This window comes from Macrobrachium rosenbergii, chromosome 11 (genome assembly GCF_040412425.1).
Source record: "Macrobrachium rosenbergii isolate ZJJX-2024 chromosome 11, ASM4041242v1, whole genome shotgun sequence".
Classification (NCBI taxonomy): Eukaryota; Metazoa; Arthropoda; class Malacostraca; order Decapoda; family Palaemonidae; genus Macrobrachium; species Macrobrachium rosenbergii.
This window is the reverse complement of record NC_089751.1, coordinates 46,716,312-46,735,237: the sequence shown is the minus strand read 5'-3', so window position 1 is coordinate 46,735,237 and position 18,926 is coordinate 46,716,312. Positions and strand designations below refer to the sequence as shown.

Here is an 18,926-nt window from a genome sequence, read left to right as displayed (position 1 = left end):
CTTTTCCTTTCTAGTTTTGTTGTTTTGAACTTCAGCATGCATGATTCATGATATGTTGCTTTGTTATTTTCAAAGGTCTGCAGAATTCCATCACCTTCATCAAGCCTTTTGGGATGAAATGGTATAGGCATTGCATTTAACTTATAGAATTCAGGAAATTTGTAGCAAGGGTAACATAGCCACCACCACATGCATCAACTAGTCTTTCACGTGTCCTCTTGGCACAAGCAACAAAGCTTCCAGTTAGTCGTGCTATCTCCCTTCAGGAAAGACTTTGACTTCCAAGATTGTCCTGCCATTGCTTTTGTTCTATAGGCCGAGGGTTTATCCTTTTACCACCTATATAACATATATGCACTTTAAGATATGGGATACAACTAGGCTCAGATATGTCATAATTCTACCCCTAGTCTGATCATTCATCCAATGCTATTTAATTCCCATGTGATCTGTACACCATCTAGAAGACTAACACCCCATCTTCCTTGGCTCGGCACTCCCGCGCTGGCACATCCTGTCAATTCAGGTGCAGCTGTTTAACTTTGAAGTGGGGCTAATTAAACAGCATTTGGGAAACTAAAAACAAATCTCTGCCATTAGCTAGCACTGAACCCATGCTGAGTTTCACAGCTATAGTGTCAACCAGTGTGCCCTGGTAGTACACTGACACTGCACTATTACACTTTTACATTAAGCCTATTACCCATTTTTTTTTCTAAATGAAGACGAAAATGAATTAACTGGGGATTAATTGATTTCTAATCTACAAAAAATGAACTGATCAGGCTGAAGTTACCCCAAATCCATGTATTACCCGACCTTTAGCCTCATATATGAGCTTAAGTACCAATTTTTGGCATTTTGGCAGACATTTTTGATATAGTGACAGCCATCTTGGATATTTCTATGCAGAGAAATAATGTATCTATATATAAAAAGGCTTGTTTTTAATATTTTAATATAAACTGGGAGTGATGTAGGGATTTGAATGTGATTAATCAATTAAATACCAATATTCAAATATCCACAGGATGCCATTTTAAAAACCTGTCGGCCATCTTGGAAAATGGCAAAATTTTGTGTGGCCGGAGGTTGATAATGAGACCAAGGAACAAGAATACTTGAGCCAAGTTTCATGCTTGTATCACCATTTGCACTTTTCCCATATTTTTTTGTAGTTACCTGCTCCACTATCACAGTATTCATAATAATGGAATCAGACAATCAAATGAGTGATTCATCTTTGTACACACCTAGGCATGATGATTTACCAATGTACCAAGTTTGAATGAAATCCCTTCAACTGTACAGGAGTTTTGACAACAAAGTAAGCATAACAGATACACTGATGGGCAGACAAACAGACAACCTTTTTTTATGCACATCTTTTGTATGACTGTCTAACTTTGTGATAAGTTTGACTGAAACCCCTTAAATCATGCAGGCCATGTTGCAACAACAGGTTAAGTGTGACACATGGGCAGATAAATGAACAGACAATTGCCCTTCATGCATATCTTTTTATGATGGTCTACTTTTGTACCAATTTTGACAGATCTCACTTCAACCGTGTACTGTATAAGAAATTTGCAATGACAAAGTAAGCACTACAGGCACTTTGAAAAAAATCTCACTTCATAATACATAAGATAGTCTACCTTTGCAACACATTTGAATGACTAACATTTATGGTCTACTTTTGTACCAAGTTTGACAGAAATTGCTTCAACTGTGTAGAATGAGTGTATTGAAAAGATAAATATCACAGACAGACAGATGGAATAATGCATACAAAAATTATAATTCCTTTCGACTGTTGGTATGGAAATAATAAAGTGATTACATAATCAGGGCTACTTACTGATACATCTGTATATCTATCTATCTATCCATACATACAAAAATGAAAGGATCAAATTTCAGAAAACAAATAAATGCATGAATGAATACCTTCAGTGTTCTAGGGAAAACAGAAAGAACATCCATCCACCAGCGCGACTCTTCTCTACACGTTCCTTTGATGAAAGTGACTCGGTCAGGAGCCGTGATGGCAAGACTATATTGGTTGCCTGTTACATCTTCAGCTTGTGACACCTCCAATACCCGATTCATGTTGATGACGCCTTGGGGGACAGTGGCAGGCTGCAAGGAAAAATGAAAACTGTCAGTTTGCATACGAGATGAGGAGAGCTTCTGTAAGGTTCCACTCCTTAAGGAATACTGTACCTCGTTGAGGCCATCTCCTCAGTGGATTCGGTAACAATTTGGGCTGGTTATTGAAAGTAGTATCATTTAATGTCATTTCCGACCTTGAAATTGAATACTAATTTTGTCAGCTAGAGTTTGTATCACATTCAGTTAGAATGACTACACATTTCGGTTCACCTGGAAACATATTGAAGAAATTCTCCAACTTCCCTCTACATAAGTATATCAGTTGACTTGAGATGGTTTTTATGCACAGAGAAAGGTTTCTCTAGTCAGAAGAAAGAAGAAAACTCATCTCCACGAAGAGGTAGCAATGACTGCCAATATAGATGGTGGAAGACTAGACATGGTTGATTCGCTGAACTGTGATTAAATAAAATGGACGATGGTACAGAGAGGGAAGAGGTACATCTATGAATAGGTGAAGCAAGAAAGATAGCAGGATTTGCAAAAGATTGGAAAGATTTGAGTTGTCTATGGAAGCTAAAGTGGAAATGGATGAATCAGTTGTAGAGTCAATTCTCCTTTATGGGAATGAAGTTTGGATGATGAGTGTAGATGAAGAAGAAATGTTGAAATTAAGATTAATTGTTTGCTACATAAGCTGAACGGGTAAGGTGAGGAATGAGTATATATGAAGCGGTAAAATGTTTAGCCTAAGTGAAAGGTTCTGTCAAGAGCAGAGACAACAAACTGCATATTTTGCAATGATCTAAGAAGCCTTAGATTAGAACGCACTTGCCGCATGTTGTCTGAAGTGAGGTACCAACTCACAGCAGAAAACTTCATAAAACTGAAAAATGTATTTTGAAAATCAGTACATTTATACTTTAAGTTATAAAAATAACTTGGTTGTACATCTGAAACTGCACCTTCCAGCTTATGAAAATAAATATCCACAAGAAATTCTCACTAAAATACAACGAGGAGATGCCCAGATTTTCGACTTTTATTATAAAGCTACCTTTTGAGTACCCAGTCGAAGGTCTTGGTATCTTTTATTTTCATGTGAGAATTGCTCATAATCATATATACATATATACAGGCAGTCCCCGGTTTACGACGGTTCCGGCTTACGACGTTCCGAGGTTACGACGCTTTTCAAATATATTCATCAGAAATTATTTCCTGGCTTACGATGCATGTTCCGGGGTTGCGACGCGTCGTCGATCCGATCCGACGGAAGAAATATGGCCCCAAAATGGCAGAATAATCATAATTTGAAGGTTTTTTTGATGTAAAACTCAATAATAATGCAGTTTACATCGTTTTCAATGCACCCAGAGCATTAAAAGTAAGGTTTTCTTATGATTTTTGACGATTTTCGACGATTTCGACTTCTGACGATTTTTCGGTTTGACGACGCGCAAGAACGGAACCCCGTCAGTAAACCGGGGACCGCCTGTATATGTATGTGTGTATGTATGTATGTATGAATATATATATTTATCTAAGTTCATCTATATTATATATATATAAACCAAGGGATAGTCTCAATTTGCAAACTCCCTCAGGTCTCAACATTATATGTATATATGTATATATATATATATATATATATGAATATATATATTTATCTAAGTTCATCTATATATATATATATATAAATATATATTCCAAGTGTAATTAATATATAGTCTCAATTTGCAAACTCCTCAGGTCTCAACATTATTATGTAATTTTATATATATATATATATATATATATATATATATATATATATATATATATATATATATATATATATATATAATGTCAAATGAAGCAACATACGAGTATAATGGGCAACAAAAATTTTCAATTATGAGAAAACATAAGCCAGAAATATTCTATTTTACGGAAGAGTCAAGATAACTTTCCAGCTTTTACAATACTTATTGTTTTACAAAGGAGAATCCTACTGTGGTGTAAGAACTTGAATAATCAAATTTGTAGCGAGATTTAAAAAAATAGTAAAGGGCTCAACAACGCAGTCATTACAAGACCGACGAGGGAATTTGTGTTTGCTTCTAACAGCACTCTCAAGTGGGTACATTTTTCAATAAATAACTAAAGCAACACAACTGTGGAACTATACTCCAACCCAGTCATCAGCTTCATCCATGAGAGAGAGAGAGAGAGAGAGAGAGAGAGAGAGAGAGAGAGAGAGAGAGAGAGAGAGAGAGAGAGAGAGAGAGAGAGAGAGAGACTCGCAATTAGGTCATGGTTTAATGGCAGTACATCTTTTATGATCAGTCGATTTGCATCCCTCTGGTGGGCTGGAAGCTTTTAACCCGATTTTATCTCATCGAGACATGCGATTTTATCCTGCTATTTTTCCTCTCTTCTACCTAAAGGTGGTTTCAATATAGCACAATTTGTTATTTCCCACGCCAAGCTTATGAGGTTGGTACCCACAAACGTCTTTTATTCCATTCAGTATTTGAATTATCAACATTTTCATTTTTATCAATCATTCTGGCTACTGCATCTTTATATCCTGTCTGTGAATACGGTGCCTGTATGTGCTTTCCTCAATAAACTATAGGACTCTTAGAGTCATAGTGCTGGGATGTAATTCTAACATTATGTTGTCAGATTTCTCGCCCCTGCATCTTAAGCCAACATCCCTTGTCTTTCCATCGCTTATAACAGCTGTTAGCAGGTTTAATATCTTTCCCATTAGAAAATCTATGATATGACCCCTTTCCAAGGCCGAGTTCTTGTCAAGGAAAATTTTCATAATCTTTTAAATAATAATAATAATAATAATAATAATAATAATAATAATAATAATAATAATAATAATAGTACGATTACTATTCTGTATGCATTTTGTAATGAAGGGACAAGCCACATTCTTAATATATATCCCGTGGTGGAAATATATAAGAAATTCTCACATGAAAATAAAAGGAGATACCAACAGATTACTCAAAAGATGGCTTTTTAATATTTACCTTTTCAAATGAGAATTTCTTACATACACACACACACACACACACACACACATATATATATATATATATATATGTATATATAGTTATTTTATACACATGCACCAACATTGCCTGTCCTTGAGCTTCAAAATGACATTAACATTGCCTATCCTCTGCAAATCATTTCTATCACACAAAAACCTGTGTCATATATTCTTACCATATATAACTTTCTTTTTTAATTAAACCAAACATAATGTTCGCCACAGAGCTTACAATGGTAGCTGTAAATAGGAAAAACACGAGAACTGCTAAAGCAATCCGGGTAACGCCCTTAACATTACTCGAAACATATTTTTAAAGAAAAAACTTGAATCAGAATGTTAGATATATGTTTTTGTTCTGAAAATATTAGTATACACACCGTAGCATCCACCAGTCACAAGCATCAAAAGCGTATTCCATTAATCTCAAAAACCACGACGATGACGCCTAGTCTCTCCATTTCCTCACTCTTTTTGGATGTGTTTACAAATGCAAGCCTTGGGTGAGGCAATCGAGAAGTTGAGAGGTTATTGCGGCCATTAAACATCGTTGCTAGAAGTGCATTTGCCACTGCAAGTGCCAGATAACAGACAGCTGCCGAGGGTATTGTTGTCACCAAGGTGTGAAAACTCTAAAAGCCAAAAGGAACCAATAATCCGGGAACACCTGTTTACGAAGGTAAAGTTACATCCGGGACTTTGGCATGATGGTTGCTGCGTTCACGTAAAGACGGGTAAGCATGAAAATGGCAAGACAAAAACCTCGCCTACAATTTAATATGCACGCCCATCCCTTCCCAGCAGGAGGTGAGGAAAAGGTGGGTGTGGAGGGGAAGGAAGGAAGAAGGAGGCGTTACGGGAGAGAGAGAGAAGGAAAAAATTCAAATAACCACCGTTGAGGCTAAGAGCAAGATAAAAGCATAACTGTTGGTAAGTTGGTATTTGAACCGTTGGGGATTTTCTCCTTGTCCTATATGCATACATATATACTTACACACACACACACATATATATAAATCTGGAACTCACAGGCATCACACAGAGTTCCTACTAAGAAAAGCAAAGGCACCACGAATCATAAAAACCTTCAAATCTAAACCTATAATTTAACTTTTTTGATCCCTCGCTTCATTTCTTCTTTCCTCAGAGAACGAGAGGTGAAAAATACCCGGGAACGCAGAGGTCACATGCGGGCCTCATGACGTCACTGCCAAACATTCAAATGATGCACTCGAAGGTGCAGGAGTAAAGTGCTCGCCCAGGCTTGATGAGACGGGGATAAAGGCGATGAAACAGGGATTAAGCGAATGACTGAAGACGAGATGAACATGATGGTATAATATAAGTCAGTGCAACTGCGCAAGAATGTTACTGGCGAAGAAAAGCAATAAAAATTAGGAAGATGTTTGATGAGGAGCAAGAAATTTTGAGAAATGTTCGAAGGGGAACAATAAAAAATAACAATAAAAATTAGAAAAAAATTTTTGAAGAGTACTAAAAAAATAGGAAACTTCTTTAAACAGATTAATAAAAATGACTTAAAAGTTTGAAGAGCAATAAAAATGAGAAAAAAAATGTTTAAAGACAAATAAAAATTTGGAAAATGTTTGACAAAAAGGAAGAAAAATTCGAAAAAGTGGTTGACGCAGATCAACACAAACTAGGATAATGTTTGACGAAGCTGAAAAAAAATCAGAAAAATGTTTGATGAAGAACGGGAAAAATTTGAAAAATTCTGAAGAAGCGCATGGACTGCCTGATGAAGAGCAAAAGGCTCAGAACATATTTAAAGATGAGCAAGTGTTAATTATAAGACGAGCAAAAAAATGTTAACTATTACATCACGTGGTTAAAAAAAACACACAAACACACAGTCAAAAGTTAATGATCGGTTTCTGACTACTCTCAGACCTTCTGCACAGGAGGTCAGTTTTGATGCAGCTCAGGGAAATTCTAAAACAGCAAACACTTAGCTGTGAGGGAAATTTTTCAGAAGAAGGTTCTTAAAATACTCACGAGGTCGTCGACGGAATAGGTGAGCTCTCCGTCGTCGTACAGGACGAACCAACGTCGTTGCCATCTCTGCAAGAAGAAGAAAAACAGTCCGGGTAAATAAGAGCAGCTCTTCTTTGAGTTGATGATACGAGACGAAATCAACGATAACATCTACAGTTTGAACTGGATTATGAAACGAGATTGGTTAAGAAACTGAATTATGATAAGAGTTAGATGAGAACATCTCCAATTCACACTGATACACGACTAAATGATACCAGATACATACGAACATCTTTGATTTGAATCTCCACTTGGAAATTACTTATAAAGCGAGACAAATGAATACTTAAATCCAGGTCAACAGTAACAACTCTACTTATGAATGATAAACAAAAAGGATTAATAACATCATCTCTACTTTAAATTGAAACATGAAAAAAGATAAATTATGGCATCGTCACTTTGAAGTGATGTATAAGAAACAGGTATATAGAAAAACCATCTTCACTTTGGAATGAATGACACAAGAAAACAGTTTACTGAAACCCCTTTACTTTGAAAATTCCATATCAGAAGATAAGTGTGAAAAATTTACAACAGATTCTTTGGACCATAAAAATAGTTTCGAAAATTATCTTTCCAACACCAACAGTCTTCCAGAGAGAGAGAGAGAGAGAGAGAGAGAGAGAGAGAGAGAGAGAGAGAGAGAGAGAGAGAGAGAGAGAGAGAGAGAGAGAGAGAATAGATGGTGTAGTCAATCTGCATGAAAATGGCTATGGTAGTTGAGCGTAAAGATCAACCCAAATTTTGCATACCAATGGATATTAAACACTGCTTTTGTTGAGAAAATTACGATAGGCCTTCGTGCCCTTAAAGAGACTTAATCTTCATTTAAGCAAATTAAATTTTGCTCGTTGCAGAAGGGCCGTCAATGTTTCAGCACCTGTACTAATACAAACCAGAGGGCAAACCAGTTAAAACTGTAAGAAATAAGAAAAGTGTGGTGTATGTATTAATTTCATAATGATGTTTGCATCTAATCGTTAAATAAATGGAAAAAAATAAAAATAAAAATAATGTTATCATCTGACTATAATACTATTTGTTCGAAAAATGTTGGTACTATTTAAGGAGAGACTAGCATTGTTAGTCCTAGCCTGTGTATAAAAAGATGAGTAAACCTACAATCAGTAATATTCTTTACTCCGCCATTATATTAAATTGAATCTATATATTTCTTCCTATTTGTCTCAAGAAAATAATTCAAGGTGTCAAATGAGTTTTACTTGGACATAATACTCAATTGACTCAAAAAGATGGGTTCAGTATTTAGGTGAGCCATAAGGCAGGGAAGGACGGTTGATTTATTGCACTCCAATAGAATTCATAACGTTACTAGGATTTCATTTCGGTATTCGGCATTTGGAGAGAGAGAGAGAGAGAGAGAGAGAGAGAGAGAGAGAGAGAGAGAGAGAGAGAGAGAGAGAGAGAGAGGGGGAGCTTTTCTTACATACGGAAAGGTTTGGATTCTTCTCTACAGCTACGACTTATAACAGCAGTATGTAGGCAATAACTAATTCAGTGCCGAGGCCAACAGACGTATGCTGGCGTTATTTGCAGGTAGAGGACCAAAAGTTGCAGAGAGACGCAAAGAGAAAAATAATCTAGCATAAAAGACAAAGATTTTCCAGAGGACCTTCAGAAATGTTCCTTTGTTGTCCTTCGAAAAGGAGAGAATGTGAACTGGTAATGTCGGCAGTAAAAGGTATCTCCTCTACGCTAACTGAACATCTTAGTCTTCTCGCTTACCATTTCATTTCAAAAGCAAAGTCTCCCTTCGCAGAGCAGCTGAGTCTTTTCTGAGTGCTTTCACCGCTAACGAGAGTCAGCCGACCGCCATCTCCTGCGAGATCTTTCTAAATGACGCGTTAATAACAGACGCTTCCTCTGCTATCTTCTCGTGGTCCATTTCGCAGTACTCGTTAGCAGTCATCCACATCCACACCATCCCCTCTCTCTCTCCTCTCTCTCTCTCTCTCTCTCTCTCTCTCTCTCTTCCCCACGAATACCATGGTGGTTTGGGTACACATACCATTCTTGTAATGTACCATTTACGGTGACCTGTCTAAAACTACCAGAAAAGTCAAATCTTCAAAATGCCGGAAGCTTAAGGCTATAAACTTTGTCTCTTTTTGCGTCTTTTACGCGATTTCGAGGTCTGCGTGATATACAAATATCAATTTCTTAAGCGGTCCCACTGTATTTCCTATTATTTAATGTATAATTTTTCTTTTTTATCATTCTTCCCGGCGTGCATTCTGTTACGCATCTTTTCAGAAGTCTGCTGAGCATTCTGCATCGAATGCATTTATATGTCTGTTATGAACTTTTTCGAAAGTTCCACTTTAATCTATGGCAAAATTCATAAAATCTGAGTTTCCATGAAGTATAATTTTAAAGTAATATGGAAAGGTACTTTTATATGAAGGGACTGAAAGACAAAAGCAGGTTTACGTAAAATTCACCATTCTAAAGTGCACGAATACTGACAGTGAAATCTACCGCAAAATAAAAGAAAAATCTCATTAAAGTTCATTTTTCACGATTCAGTCAATTTGACCATTTTATCTGTGCCGATAAACGTGACACATCGAAGTCATTGTATGGCGCACCTCCCTTTTTCCCGGATCTAAAATGGAGGAGCATCAACGGAATTCAAGTTGTCAGAGGTCTTCACGCAACCCAGAAGAAAATGAGCTGACAAACTGCCAACAAGCGAGGAGGTGAAATAAAATCACTCTGCACAATGAGTCAATCCTGAGAGACAATTCACAGAAGGTGGGATGGATGCAAGTGAGACGGCCATTAAGCGCCGAAATGACAAATCATGAAATGAAAGTGAAAAAAAAAGACAGATGGTGCGGATTAGGATAAATTTACCATTAACCAAGACATCTGGCTGTATAATGATAAAGTTGACAAGACCGATGAAAGCATTTGTATACAAACAACATGGAAGGAATCGTACTTTAAAAGCTAGTGAGAGCATCGAAAGTCACAAGCCTTGAAATATAAGCTTCCATACGCACACAGTTATATATAAAATGTCTTAAGACAAACAAGGTCCAGTCAGGACCTTCGTTAGAAGCAGCGTAAAATTGGAAATTTTTGAGAGTAACATCCAAAATGCAACTCCATTTTTTCCTATTTTGTGAGAAGTACACATTCTACATACAGTACATTTCCTATTTGGTCTTAACATAAAAGCCACCGCGGACAGAGAGAGAGAGAGAGAGAGAGAGAGAGAGAGAGAGAGAGAGAGAGAGAGAGAGAGAGAGAGAGAGAGAGAGGTTTTTTTTACTCCCAACAATAGTTGTGTGGTTATTGTCACGGTCTTCCCAATTTTCACTTCCTTTTAACCCTTAAGAGGGCATCTGTATCACAGAGAATGGGGGTTACTATTGTTTTCATTGGAGAAATGTTATGCTGAAGCCCACAAAGCATTTAACACACGTACCAGCACAACATAAAGTGAAACAGAAGAGAGGCCACTTTACTCAGCATATTGTTAAGAGTATAGCGCAATAAATAGGCAATCGGCACGCGGTATGCATTCAAGGGTAAGCCATCTACAACGTCCGGCATGCACTGTAATTATTCACACCTTTCTCATCTACATATTTCTGGACAGTCTTTTATTACAAATGACTAGATAAATTAAATGGCGTTAAGTGGAACTGTGAAATACTACACCATAGAAGGTTATATAACGTTGTACTACTGTTCATTATAACTAAAAACAAAGGACACCAAACAATTATTATGCGGAAAAATACCTTCTTCAGTAATATCTTGGTATGTGAATCACATGCATATACAAACATACAGAGGCCTACAGAACTCTGACTGATAAAGCAACGTCCCAAAAAGTTTCCAGTCGTTGTCGCTACCGAGCCCTGGAGATCCGCTATCAGGGACTACACAATTTTGATTTTAAAGACACGACGTCCATAGTTTCTAGTTGTGTTAGCGACGCAACCTTGAAGATCTGGTATCAACCAATCGTCCCTAAATCACTGACTTCACCACTTCCTGCTAATTTACACCTTCACCTATTCACCTCAATAACACCATGTGTGGCCTTCTACTCCAAAAGACACCCTCTCCGTCATAGCCACGACAAGGGATCCCTATAATAGGTCACTTCGGTACTTCTGCTTTCCTATCTCTCTCTCCCGAAAGAGAGAGAGAGAGAGAGAGAGAGAGAGAGAGAGAGAGAGAGAGAGAGAGAGAGAGAGAGAGAGTGTACTACTGACTGTATCCCTTATTAAAGTCAACCTCAAGTTTTGATTGCGTTTAATCAAAATGCCTCTCCGCTGAAATCTCAGCTAAATGAATTATTCAGGAATCATAAAAACGCTACCGCAGTTGGAAAAGCATTGAGGACTTATACGGAAAGAATCAAGCAAGGTGTGAAAACACATTTCATATTTTCGCATGCAACGTTCTGGAGGCAGCTTGCATTTCCGGGCAAATAGAGTTCAAGTTTTGGACAGGCTCTCATCACTGTTTTTTTTAATGCGGAGGAATGAGGAATCCAATTTCACTGGTGAGTATGTTCTCGATTATAAGTGAACTCTAATAAGTTGAACTCAATCGTAAGTACAGCAAATGCGCATTATACCTGCTGCAGTGTTCTAACAACGAACTGTTCCGGTCAGGGAGGGCAATGAAAATTGAAGTTTGATTCGCCTGATGAAGATTAAACATTTGATGGGTTCGACATTTGGCAGCTAAAGGCTGGCAATCCCAACACTCCATCGATACGCGGGCAAAAACAGACCTAAAAACTAACGCTTAATCCACCACGCATTTCAAGCCCAAATTCCTCTGCCGGATATTTCGTCCGTCAGAGTGAAGCCAAATTTGGCTTGTTGTTGAGCGGCCACGTTTAGGCAGCGTACGGTTTCAAAACCCGTCATGCGGAACACACTGACTCTCTCGGAATATGGTTGGCGCACGTGACCATAATGCAAATGGGTCTGAAATCAACTCTCCGATTGTAGATGAAGAAGCATACAAAGCACAGAGGAACGTGCATTGCAATCGTAATATCAATCCTTCTTCAGAGGGCAGTCCTCGTTTTTTACGTCCGAGAACAAATGAAGTGCATGATAATGCGTACTTTCTGCTTGCATGGATATTTACTTACCTAAAATCCCTTTTCACGGGTTTTTCAATTATACATGCTGTTTTCTTTCATGTGGGTATGAGGTGTGATGAACCTTTTTTTCAGCTTACAAAGATTAGAAAAAACTTGACGAAAAGAGTCCAAAAGTATTCGTTGCCACTTCTTGACTCTCGAACCATTTTATATGGAATGGAGCCTTCTATGCGCAATTGAAACTTATCCTGTAGTTTCGTCACGCCTCACTTAACTTACTACTGACTTGAGGACTTCATTTACTTCACCCACTTACTTTTGAAGGGTTGTTTTGCAGCGAAGGTGAGGAACAGGACATTTCGCAAGAAGAAGGAAAGGTAAAAGGCGAAATGTGAAAGGAAAGGATGTGGGAGAGTGAGTGATAGCGGCTTCAACTCGGGCCATTTACTTGAGTCATGTAAGTATTACCCTCTGCGTCATAATAATAGGAAGAAGATTCACGGTGGTCCTTCGCAAGATCCAAGCGAAAACATTTTCAGCAATATAAGTCTGGATGACTTCACCGTTGTGCGTTGTTTGAAAAATATGCGCAGGAAAAAAAAAAAAAATCATTAAAAGGTACAATTAAATTTACATAAAAACTTCCAAACAGGAAAGAAAGGTGATAATTTGACCTCTATCAGTCCGATATCAATAACCCCAGATTTCTATATCATAGATATACGCTGTACAAAATTGAGATGCGGTATCATGGCATAAAACTTTATAATCCTTAAGTAATAAGAGAAGGGATACGAACGACATAACAGGCTGTTAGAAGTCGGGTTATGAGCAAAGGAAGCCAAAGCAATGATCACTTTTAAAACAACTGATCCAAAATTACAGTTGTTCATATTTTGTTTGACCGGAACCACACTGTGATGACAGGAAGCAATCTGTAATTCAAGATGATAACATCTCTTCTGTCTTTCGTAATAAACACACGAATACATAACACAGTAATGAAATAGTTTCAAAATTTCATGCAACATAATGTTACGCATGGTATAAAACTATAATGTACCGGGAAACACTCCATAAACAGCAATGCTGGAGCAGGTAAAATATCTCTCTAACCTCTTCAGTAAACGTAAATTGCAATTGTTGAGAGAGAGAGAGAGAGAGAGAGAGAGAGAGAGAGAGAGAGAGAGAGAGAGATACTATCGCAAATTTGCCAACATAACCTAATAAATGATTTTGTCTTGACTGTTCATTCTGTTCTCTCTCTCTCTCTCTCTCTCTCTCTCTCTCTCTCTCTCTCTCTCTCTCTCTCTCTCTCTCTCAGCCTTAACACTTTTATTATTAAAAATTCTGGTGTGGAGAGATCTATACGACTAGAATCCTCATCACGATGGGCTTCGATTTCATTAACGTTTCTTCACATCTACCTTCTACTTAAAAATTCACATCTGCAGCACGTCGTTACGACTGAATCACTGAAGAACGAATTAGCTTGATTATTATTATTATGACATGAACAAGCAGAAAAAATCTAACTATTTTAAAATAGCACCGAAGGAAATTCTGCGCAACGGTGGCACGCAATTCAGCCAACGGACTAAAACTAAGCCAACGAATTAATGTGACTCTGCAAATAGCCTGAGCTCTACCAGCAAAGTTGCTGACTGCCTTAGCTATGATATACAGCGACCCTGGGAGGTCATGAGAGGTCGGACCAGAGTGCCACAGTGAAGGTCTGACCTCGACAGGAAGAAAGGGAAGGGGGAACGTGGAAGGGCAGCGGGAGGAATGCGTGAGCCTCAGACGCGTTCCGCAATCGCTGTTGAAACGACTGTCGTGAGAAACGCTACTTCAGAAATGCATGGAAGCGGACCACTATTGTGCAAAATGAGAGAGAGAGAGAGAGAGAGAGAGAGAGAGAGAGAGAGAGAGAGAGAGAGAGAGAGAGAGAGAGAGAGAGAGAGATTCATTTGCATTTTATAGTTATTAAATACGAAACATCACGTCACATGAAATATGATTAAACGTTACAAGTTAGAAAATCCCTTTTCTTCTCGGATGGTACAAGATGCTGACGTTTGATTTACACTTATTTGCTTAAGGAAAATAAAACTCGTCTCAGTGTTTACGCATATTTTGATTATGTACGACTACCAAGGGTTCATCTCCTTTGCAACATCAAATATTAGCAACAGGAAAACTATCACGTCACATACAGTAAATTCCATTTTGGCCATTCAAATCCATGGGATTCAGCAATGATGATAGGATCGAAAGCCAAGGTAATGTTTCACAAATTAATACACTTCCAGTCAGTAAGTACAAAAACACCCGAATGTAAAATAAAAAAAACTACTACATAATTTTCTATACATGAAGCGATAAAAAAAATATGATCGACAGTTAAAACTCCACATAGACAGGCATAGTAAAGAAGGTTATTGATATTAAAAAACTTTTTTGGGCGAATGACAAAAAAGTACTTGATGAAATGAAACGGAGACTCGAAACACGAAAGAGAGCAAAGTCTTATATCTTAAGAACGGAAGGGATGAAGGACTGAAATAATCGATTGACTCTCGAGATGATTCCCATTGAATATTTGGGGAGAACAGAAGTAGCAGTCGAGGTAGCTGGCCGCGAAACAACTCTTGGTAATTGTTTCAAACTAAGCAAGGTATTCCAGTTACAAAATACGAGTGAATGGATCCATAAATCCACAAAGCTGTAATTGACTTGCTTATTTTGAATATAAAAGAAGAATCCATTTCATGCTCAAGATAACCGAAATTAACGTACTGAAAATACTTCAGACCAAAGGAATATATGCATCATTTCACATCTGACGAGCTCACACCCTAAACACGTGAGGCGTCATCCTAGTCCACTGCAATTCATTGGTTTACTCCGCTCACTCAATTCCCTTCATTATTAGCACCGTTCGTTGCTAAAAACAACTGAACAGTCACACACCTTCACAACATACGCCAATGAACAAGGCGCTTTAATTGTTTCTCAAATTTCTTTTAACACAGACACAGCGAGGCATTTGATCATACCTAATTTACATACTAGGACTCACCAATGTGTGAACAGCGTAAATACAAATTTGGCGTGTTACCTGAATCCACCGATGTCAAACTTTCCAATGACATCCAAATCAACAAAATACCAACAGCGCCAATATATTCGTCCAGGTAAAACGAAGCAAACTTTCCTACTTCATCAAGGAAACCCTTCAATTACTGAAAGCACTAGGTTCTAGGAGTTTCGACTCGCAATCTAACCAGTCATCTTTGGGAGCGCAAAGCATTGTGTGAACAGAAGACTCAGGGGAAAATGAATACAGCCACGGAACTTCCGCACACAGACAGAAAAGGAAGCCTTTTAATAGACTTTTAGCAAACAAACAGTGGAAATCCGAAGGAAATCCGAGAAGTGATAAGAAGAGGCTTGGGTTTTCTTAGCGGGAAGTCTTGCGTGTAAGCCTCAAGAAAATACAGGAACACCAAAACTCCCGCCCCAGCATAATAAGCTCACTTGCAACTTTGGGATCTGTGTGTATATGTATACATATATATATTATATATTATATATATATGTGTGTGTGTGTGTATATGTATGTATATATATATATGTGTGTGTGTGTGTGTGTGTGTATGTATGTATGTATGTATGTATATATATATATATATATATATATATATATATATATATATATATATATAGAGAGAGAGAGAGAGAGAGAGAGAGAGAGAGAGAGAGAGAGAGAGAGAAAGCGGCCAAGTAAGCTGACTATCAGGGTCATTCAAGTTTACCATAATCTTTATATGAAATATTTCCTTTTTCATTTTACGTATAAAACTAGTTCTGATTCTACCAAACCAATTTACAAAAGAATGGGTAAATATCTGTTTTCCTCGTCAGCTAAATAGGCCAGACTGTTGAATTTCCTGTAATCAAAATGAACCCTTACCACGACCATAACGTTAGCATCCTTGGCAGCTGAAAGAAAACCTAGACAGACCACTTTCTGTAAAAGGAATAAATTCTGAGAGAGAGAGAGAGAGAGAGAGAGAGAGAGAGAGAGAGAGAGAGAGAGAGAGAGAGAGAGAGAGAGAGAGAGAGAGGGAGAGTTGATCAAAATCTGGGCACCAAATTGCATTAGATATGAGAATGTAACCCTTCAATAATTTCTGTCAACTGCAAATAGTAAACAATTCAACAAAACTTTCTTTCAAATAATTGTAGTTATTCTTAGAAAGTTTTGTATTGAATTACACAATGCAACGCTGTAGAAAGTGGAACACCACTGTAATATCTGCAATAGATTAAGTTTACAGATTTCCCATTCAGTGATAAGAAAGAAAATGCAATGTCATACAGGATGGAGCAGAAATGAGAAAAGACTTTCTCCCGTTTCATTAAATTATGTGCCAATTTATCGAGAGTACTGCTCCCTCGTCTGCTCTGAGACAAAATACCCGAGACCCAGGAATTCGCCGACAAATCTGCCGCTGCAGTTTTCCATACAAGTTATTATGGATGAAACTAAAGTAACGGCAGCATTTCCTAAGATTTCTTGTAACGAATGCCTAGAATTCGAAACACACGCCAATACTACATTTCTTCTCTTTCTGTATCCTATTCTTTAAAAGACTGCAGCGTCCTTCTGAGGTGACTCTGTGCAAAATATTTCTCGGAAAACAGGCAATTTTTCAATAACTTCAACCACGTTTCCCACCATTTTTAACCACAAAGTTTTGTGACCCTGAAGACCTTGCCTGCCCTCTCTCTCTCTCTCTCTCTCTCTCTCTCTCTCTCTCTCTCTCTCTCTCTCTCTCTGAAGATCTCGGAAGATCTCTCTCTGGTAGACTCTCTCACACTCAACATGAAGATGTGTAAGGTCTGTAAGGTAAGGTCTCTCCCATCAAGATGAAGAACATCTGAAGGGCATAAGTACAATCACACAAAAATTAAAATAATTTTGGCTTGCTATAAAACTGAGCAACATTTTGAACTCGATCATTTCTTTTTTCTGAAGTCATTCTTTTGCTCGATCTCGGATCTGATGGAAAATGTGTAATTCATCTCTCTGTTTCTAAATTTACTTCGCATTCACACGTGTTGATATGTGAATTTTCGTCATGTCAATTTCTCGCTTGTTTACGGGAGAGTCTCTTTTCGGCAAACCAAATAATCTTCACTACAATCATTACAGTTTCTCACTCCGATTTTACTTTGACGGATTTAGAATTCCGAACAATCTTCTTCACATCGCATTTAGCTACGAAGGAACTTCGACTGTAATTGAACACAAGATTCTTCCCTTTCGCTCAGAACGTCGCTTCTGTCTTCTCTGAAAACAAGATTCTGCTGCGGGCATTTGCACCCTTTCCGAAGATAAAATTTATATGATTTTTTTTTTACTATAAGAAATGAAAAATGTAATATTCATCAAGTTCACAAGTGTAACACTGACTGAGAGAGAGAGAGAGAGAGAGAGAGAGAGAGAGAGAGAGAGAGAGTAAAAAATTAGTACATATATGTGTAAGTCCAGAGAGAGAGAGAGAGAGAGAGAGAGAGAGAGAGAGAGAGAGAGAGAGAGAGAGAGAGAGGTAATATGTAATGGAGCCACGTAAACAAATTAATACATATATAAACGGCTTGAATTTACCCTAAAGAAAGGTTAGTCAAATCCAAGACTACAGGTCACGGTGAGACGGTTCTGGCAGGACCCAAGTTTTGAGAACACTAGTTATCTCGTCGCAATCTAACGTAAGGCAACTAAATTCAGCACCAAAAATACTACAGCCTTCTCAAAAAGGATCACGGGCACTCCCAATCAATTAAACAAAACGTAACAGAAGCGCCCTCACTACCCAGAAAGAAAACAAGATAAAAAAAAAAAGGTAACTGAATGCAAACAGGATTTAAAGAAACCTGTGATTAACAAGTAATATGAGGAAGGGACAGAAAGAGGCGGGGGGAGGGGAAAGAAAGCTGTTCACAATCCACATTCCAGTTTATTTTTTACAAATGTTGATGTGGCGTCGATTTCGTTCAGCCGCATTTTTAACAATATCAGTGCAACAAAAGAAGTTACAAGATCAGGAATGGGACTCCAGCTCGTGTGTTTACCCTGTACATAATTTTATAGTGAAAAGGAAATGACAAAATGCAATACATCCACATGCTGTAATGTCAAAGATATGTAGTTAATGGGGAAGGTAAATGGGGGTAGTTCTAATTTCCAAGGAAAGCAGCGGCTACATGTAATTCGTAGCGGGGATGATGAATGATGCCAGGTTGCGTTAGGTTACGTTGAGTTGGGATAGGTTATGATGGGAAACTAAATCTTTAGTCATCACCATTGCTTCCAACGATGCGTGATGCGAGGGGCCTCTCTAAAAATTCGCCAATCATGTTCATTCCTGTGCTTTATCTTCCATAAATCTCCACTTATCTCCATCATCCCGACACACAGTTCTCATCAAAGTAGGTCTAGGTTTCCAACTCGTCTGGTACCCGCCTGAGCCCAGCTGACAATATCACGTACTGTGACTTTCAGTACTTCTCTCTCTCTCTCTCTCT

The 18,926-nt window shown here is 37.9% G+C and overlaps 1 protein-coding gene across 50 annotated transcripts in view; it reads right to left on the bottom strand.

Annotated features, from left to right (window-relative positions):
- Positions 1-18,926, bottom strand: part of osp (outspread) — a 321,240-nt gene that overhangs the window by 71,638 nt on the left and 230,676 nt on the right. For all 50 annotated transcript variants that reach the window (XM_067111805.1, XM_067111810.1, XM_067111815.1 and 47 more), the window contains 2 exons: positions 7,187-7,252; positions 1,951-2,142 (listed from right to left, as the gene is read on the bottom strand). In XM_067111805.1, coding sequence (XP_066967906.1) covers positions 1,951-2,142; positions 7,187-7,252 — 258 coding nt within the window. The remainder of the gene's footprint in view (positions 1-1,950; positions 2,143-7,186; positions 7,253-18,926) is intronic.